Genomic DNA, 6856 nt, shown 5'->3' with positions numbered 1-6856 from the left:
AGCACCGTCAGTTGGTAGAATGCCTCTGTGGTGGTGACACTGTCCATTTACTGCACTAACTTGAAGCTCAAGACCGTGGAGGAGCAAAGTACTTGGCTGGCTCTGCCAGTGGAGGACACCCAGATGATGCTGTCACCAAATGAGTAAACTAGCCTCCTCTCGTGATGACTGGGGTAATCACCTCTCTCCTCTTCAACCCCCGGGTGAGGAGTCTACGATGGCGCAGCTCCGTTGAAGCCGTCCACATCGCTTTCGCACTGCCTGAGGCAATGCTCCCCAATACCTTCTGAAACCGATGTGAGACTGCTTGCGCCTAGGTCTGGTCTTTTCGACATCTCTGCATGCATTTGTGGCTTCCACAAGTACTTGAGAAAAACTTACCCTTGACCCTTAACGTAGACGTGACAGTTGGCTTTCAAAGAGACGAAACTGACCATCTAGCCTCACTTCAGTGAACGTCGCAAGCATTATCAATTTCGGCATCTTCCCAGGGCAAGAATGGTATGGTGTCGCGGGAGTTCAGGAATGCCAGAGATGACAGGTGGGTTCCAAAGGTTAAGACCAGGGCTAAACAGCAGTGTCCTCCGGACACACACCAAGGCTGGGGGCTAATTTCAGTGCATCTAATGATACACAACAGAACCGGAACGTCTCTGTCCACCTCACCCTGTCTCCACTAGCAACTGATGGCTCTGCTGCCGCCAACCACAAGGACGTACCTAGGCCGAAAGGCCTCCTCCCCAGCTCCATTCTACCTTGTCTCCCCAAACTCCTAGGAGGCTTTTTTGTTTTAAAAGATTTTAAGTAATCTCTACACCCAGCACGGGACTTGAACTCACAACCCTGAGATCAAGAGTTGTATGTTCTACCAACTGAGCCAGCCTGGCACCCCAAGGAGGTTTTTTTGAAAAAAAAAAAAAAAAAAAAAAAACACATCGGTTTATTTGGAACAAATGCTTTGTACGAGTAGAGCTGAGATGAGCTCAGTGGCGATCCCATTTTCCCTTTTAATAAATAACAAGGGTGTAGTCCCATTTTGGCTCTAGAAGCATAGGCAGAAAACCTGTTAAGAAAGCAGATAACGGGTGCCTGGGTGGTTCAGTCAGTTAAGCGTCAGACTCTTGATTTTGGCTCAGGTCATGATTTCACAGTTCATGGGATTGAGCCCTGCGTCTACCTCTGTGCTGACAGTGGGGAGCCTGCTTGGGATTCTCTCACTCTCTCTGCCCCTCCCCTGCTTGTTCTCTCTCAAAATAAATAAACTAAAAAAAAAAAAAAAAAAAAAAAAAATGGATAACGTTTTAATTCAGTGATCAAACACGAGGCCAATTCCTGTAAACTTTGGAGTTGAGCTAAGGTCACATAAATCTACAAAATACATGAGCCAAGAACTAAACCTAACTCAAAAACCCACGTTTCCAAACTTATCCTAGTTTGGAAGTGCTAGCAGGTTAGAGAGCTAAATAAACCATTTGAGCAATATGAAGACAGAATGATGTGACACTCTTTACACAGTATCTGTAGCAATTGTAAATGTTCAATAAATATTTACTATATAAATGATAAGACCACTCAAAGATTCAGGCCAGGCAGGCATGAGATTTTTAAGTTTACAGTGTTCAAGAAATAAAACCAACTGTGGAAGTTGCTTCCTTATAGGCTGAACTTACAAGGTTATGAAAGGCAAGGAGGGTTTTTGGTAGTACTTAATCAAGACAGAAATCAACGATTATAAATCTATAGTTTTATTAAGACAAAAACTGACAATGTGATATGAAGTTTACATTTAAACAAAGTTTTCACAGAAACCTAACACATGCCTAAAAAGATTTTACAATGGAGTTCTAGATACAGGTCTAGACGATGTCAAGAACTGATGTATCTCTTGATTCAAGACAGCATTTTGGGTATTAGTTAATTCTTAGGATTAAAAAAACTTTTTGTTTTGTGTTTTAAAGTGAACCACTGCCCCAGTATGAAAGTTTAATCTTCTCCTGAGACCAGGGCTTTTGAAATCACTCAACTCTGTAAGTGATTCAGTGAACTTGTGCTGTCAGTGACTGAACCCTGCCACCAATGATTTCAGAGTTCAAAGTTCAAATAACAGGCTCCAAGAGTTTTCCACCCTAAGAGCGTGGGCCCTTGTCTTTTTCTACTCTCTCACCTTCTATGCCACCCTCTTCCCTTCCCCAAATACCTCAGCCAGTGGCTTGGATGGACAAGCTGATGTTTAAAACTTCATAATTGGAAAATAAAGGGTCTTCTTATCAATTTCAAGAATTAGCACCTCTAAAACAGAACCATCTGCCTCTGCATACGCTCCAAAAAGACCTTCCCTTTTCAACCAGTTTCCTTCCCCAAAATGGCAGCTTTGGTAATTTATTAACTGGCTTAGTCCTCTGCTGGGAACAGCATTAAGCTCAGGCAGGGAACACCTTGGCTTATAAGTTTCAGGCATTCACAGCTTTTGAAGTCTCTCACAGTCCTCATTTAGGTTGCCAATGACCTTTTTGAAAAGATAAAATATTCTGGACACAGAACCGAATCACCACAAGTTTGTTCTTTCCATTGTTTCACCATTTCCCCAATCAGGCCCCAAATTTTAACAAAAATGATCCTACCCATCTCCGTTCCTTCCCACCCCCAACCCTCCCACCCCCAAATAATACACCAGTAATAGCCAAAAACTACACACATGCTACGCTGTAAAAATGCAGAGTTAACACTATTGGGAAGAAGGCTGTGGGTTGTGGAGATGCGCTTTGAAGATCTACAGTATCTTTTGCTTTCCCACACACCCATTCTGCAAGTTCTGTCCTTCATGGAAGGCCCTTTGCCTTTCTCAGCAAAGTACAGAATGGGCTGCCTTGCAACACTTCTCCTTCCCCTCCACTGGGATGGGTGTGCAAACTACACAGCATGGAAAGGCTTTAAAGCACTTGGGCTGCTGTAGGGCACAGAAACGATACTGGCTCTTCAAAGGACATCTTCTCAAGCCACCTCTATGGTGCCAAGACAAGTAGAATTCCTTCCCTCCCCACTTGAAACCCACAGTCAGATGTGACAGGGGCTGGTACTCAGGAGAGTTAATTCTTGTCATCTTTTTTGTCATCATCCTCCGAGGGGTAAGAATGCCACGTCAGCCTTTCCTCATAGAAGGATATGACCACCTGTGGGCACTTGACATTGGCTTCCTTGGCAGGGACTAGGTCAGCCTCATCAGAATTTTTCCTGCAGAACAAAGCAGAGAGACTCTGAGACCAGGTGCTGGTGGTCTCTTGACTTGGATCACACAAGGGATAGGGCTTTAAAAGTATTAATTCAAGAAGAGTAGCCTAGGGAAGGGTGATAACATGGCCCAAGCAGCATTTAGTGGAGTGACATCCTCAGAGATCTTCTACTGAAAATCCTCTCTGGGTATCTTTGTTAAAAGCTAAGTCACTTAACTCAGTCTATTACATCTGAACCTCGGCAAGGCCACAAAAAAATCATGACTCTCAGATTCTTGAAGAGCAGAGAAAAACTAGGGGCACCTGGGTGGCTCGGTTGGTTAAGCATCCAACTTCGGCTCAGGTCATGATATCAGTTCATGGGCTCAGACCCCACATCGGGCTCCGTGCTGACAGGCCTGGAGCCTGCTTCAGATTCTGTGTCTCCCTCTCTCTCTGCCCTCTCCCCCTTGCACTCTGTCTCTCTCTCAAAAATAAATAAATGTTAAAAAAACTTAAGAGAGAAAGAAAGAAAGAAAGAAAGAAAGAAAGAAAGAAAAGAAAAAACTACTACAATCTTCCCAAAGTCATATCTCAGCTGCCATGAACCCATGGAGATATCTCAGCTTTGTAATAAAATGTAATACCATGTTGGATAATAAGATTTAATACCATTGGCTCTTGCCAATGCGCTGACTCATAATTACACTGTTTAACATTACCAAATGCCATGCTCACACAGATATTCCACAACTCCCAGGTGCTTTGAAATGGTGCTTCAACACTGGGAAGTAGAAAATAAGGGACTGTTACATAATTCTTTATATTTTTCTGAATTTAAGATGGTCTCAAAATGTGAAATTCATATACATATTACAAGGGACTTAGGAGTAAAGCCATTGGGAATGTCCTAGATGGGAGCAGTAGCATTAAGGCAGATAGCAGATATATAATGGGATCTGTGATGAGGCACCACCCAAAACTTCCACAACTCAGCAACAGGTACCAAAGCCAGAGAGCCCCAAGGAACCAGGGTTGACTAAGCTGGTAAAACAGGCTGTTGAACAATGGACTGAAGAGAATGGGAGGGAAAAGGAGTATAACAATATGGGAGCCTGAAGCAGGCTGCCCTTATTGACAATTCAACACCTTCTGAGGAAAGTTCAGTCATTTTATGGCCAAGAAATATTTGCTATTTTGGAAATGGACAAGTATCTCAACTTTCCAGGAAAATAACCTTAAAATGAACTTGGTTTTATAATCACAACCTTACTATTTCAACCTGTAGTGTTACATTCAGGTAGAACCTTTACAAACAGCAGTAATTTAATTAAAGGAGTGTTATCTTAAACAATATGGAGATACTAATGTAACCCAGAATGGTCACGTGCAGACAGAAAGTATATTCTAATTGGACTGTAACTCCTGGTATTGATCCTTTCCCCCCCAGATGCAGCACCTTAAAAATGAACTTTTCTCCTATGGGCTAGCAATATGTCAGCTAAAAGATGATCAGATTCAGTGAACACCTAGGGAATGCATAATAAGAAAACAGAGTTTCAGCTAATTGTGACATGGGCTTCCAGTAGTGTCAAAATTAGGCCTCTCTGGCCACCTTCTAAACAAGAGGAATGAAGAGTAGATACGAGTTTCCAAGAAGGGTCTAGACTGACAAAAGGACAAAATCCTTAGAATGCTGCCTTGACTGGCAGAAGTTTGGAATTATTTACTCCTACATTTTTTTTAGGACAATAATTGAGACCCATGTGGGGGAAGAAAATAGCACAAGCATTTTTCAACAAGCAAGAAATAGGGAAGAAAGCCTTTCTTTTGGACAGAGTAGGGGAATTTTAGAGAATTTGGGATTAATTACAGTTCTTAAAATTCTCAAGACAATTGTTTTCATTAAGCCGTTTCATGGAATATTACTACCATTGGTATTTATACTTCTGGAAGGAAAAAAAAAGCCTTGGTCTATACTCAGTATAGTAAAGGGGACTTGCTGACCCCTACTGGCTGATCCTGGAATTACACAATTGGCACAAATTAGAAAGGATCTATCAAGGACAAAGGAAGAGCTACAGAAATTCTTAACCCTGAAAAGTTAACAGAAAACATCTGATCCTGGGGCCAGCCCCATCTTTATTAAGGAGGTGGTAGAAGGGGAGGGTGGTTCAATCACATTTCATATCTTTTTCCTTTATTTACAGAAGTGAAATGTGATTCCTCCCCACACCTTCTCCATTCTGGATTTTCTCCCACCTCCTAAAAAATGGGCAAAGACTGAGAATCCTAAGGGCCCCTACCTGTATAACTCATGAGTCCAGGTTGGCAGTCAGGCCGAGGGTCACTATCGAAGGACTAGGCCATCTTAAAGATTTCACACTTGGGCGACTGGAATTTCGAAGGTCCAGCTCTTTTCCTCTGGCATGGAACAGATGGGGAGAAGAAAAAACCACCACACAGAGCCACTGGCAGACTCACCATTTCATCAGGAACATGAGTTCTCCACTGGAGTCTGTAGCTCCAATAATCCGCTCTGGCTCCAAACCCCGGGCAAAGCCTCGTGGCTTTTCTGACTGTGAAAACCAGATGAATGGAACGATTTTAATTATATGGAATTGTTATCCAGACTGGAGTCACTCCGGTTTCTCTGATTAATATAATGACACTCTTGCCAATATTCCACCAATACCTTGGCTCCAAGTCACAGGCCTTTTTGCATCCTTGGGTGATTCTTCCATCAAGGTCTTAAGGTTTCCCCATATGTAAAAAGGGACATACATCTCAAGCAAAATAAATGTTCACAACTGTTTCTTCACCTTCAGAAGACAACTTACTTTAAGGTATTGAACAGATGAAAATAGCTACCTTACAGTTGTAATGATTACAACACTGAAAACGATCTTTTTACAGGAATGAATTTAGTTGCCCTTCTTCCTGAACCTCAGATAAAATAAGTATAGATTAAGTGAACCCCCAAAACACTTTGAAAGCATTAGCATATCTAAGATTCCAGAAGGAATGAGAGATGGCTGCTGAGGTCCAAGAAACAGCAGAATAAAAGTATTTAACTTTAAATTTAAAGAGCTTTTAGTTTCTTTGACAGCAGTAGGAATTCTAGACTAGTAAAAATTTTCTCTCCTTACCTCTTCTTTCTTCTTCTTTGGTTTGCTCTCTTCTCCCTTATCTTCAGAATCAGAGTCAGCTTTGCGCTTGCCTCCCTCTGATTTATCTGTCTCATGTGCTGTTTTCTGTGACTGTAGAAATTCAGCAATGAGATCAGGGCAATCCAGGTTCTCTTCTGGCTCCCACGTGTTATCCTCACTGAAATCAGAGGGCACAGTGAGTCACACTTTCCACTCAAAGTTAGCACACTCATGCTAAGGAGATGCACAGGATGACAAGAGCTGGTGCCCTTGGAAGAGAGGAGTTAATGATGATGAGGAACCGGATTTTGTCCAAGATCAAGAACTTGGTAATGCTGAAATTTCTTGGTGGGCGGGAGGGGAGATGAGGGACTTTTAGACTATAAGCCATGGAGGCCAGGCCTGGGTCACACTACATATTAGAGCACTCTAGGCCTTGCACATTACTAGACTCCTGAGAAAGTTGGTGACTACATGGATGGATTTACCCAGGTTAAT

General features: G+C 42.4%; 1 protein-coding gene across 2 annotated transcripts in view; it reads right to left on the bottom strand.

Annotated features, from left to right (window-relative positions):
• Positions 1 to 1729: 1729 nt before the first annotated feature.
• The window catches only part of CBX1 (chromobox 1), a 29641-nt gene continuing 24514 nt past the window's right edge, over positions 1730 to 6856 (bottom strand). For both annotated transcript variants that reach the window (XM_086687098.1, XM_025917603.2), the window contains exons 3-5: positions 6359 to 6536; positions 5694 to 5788; positions 1730 to 3231 (exon numbers count right to left, since the gene is read on the bottom strand). In XM_086687098.1, coding sequence (XP_086543224.1) covers positions 3087 to 3231; positions 5694 to 5788; positions 6359 to 6536 — 418 coding nt within the window. In that variant the 3' untranslated portion in view covers positions 1730 to 3086. The remainder of the gene's footprint in view (positions 3232 to 5693; positions 5789 to 6358; positions 6537 to 6856) is intronic.

The sequence above is a fragment of the Puma concolor genome, chromosome E1 (genome assembly GCF_028749965.1).
Source record: "Puma concolor isolate L17-30 chromosome E1, mPumCon1.1.hap2, whole genome shotgun sequence".
NCBI lineage: Eukaryota > Metazoa > Chordata > Mammalia > Carnivora > Felidae > Puma > Puma concolor.
Note: the sequence above shows the minus strand (reverse complement) of the source record. Positions and strands in the feature narration are given on the sequence as shown.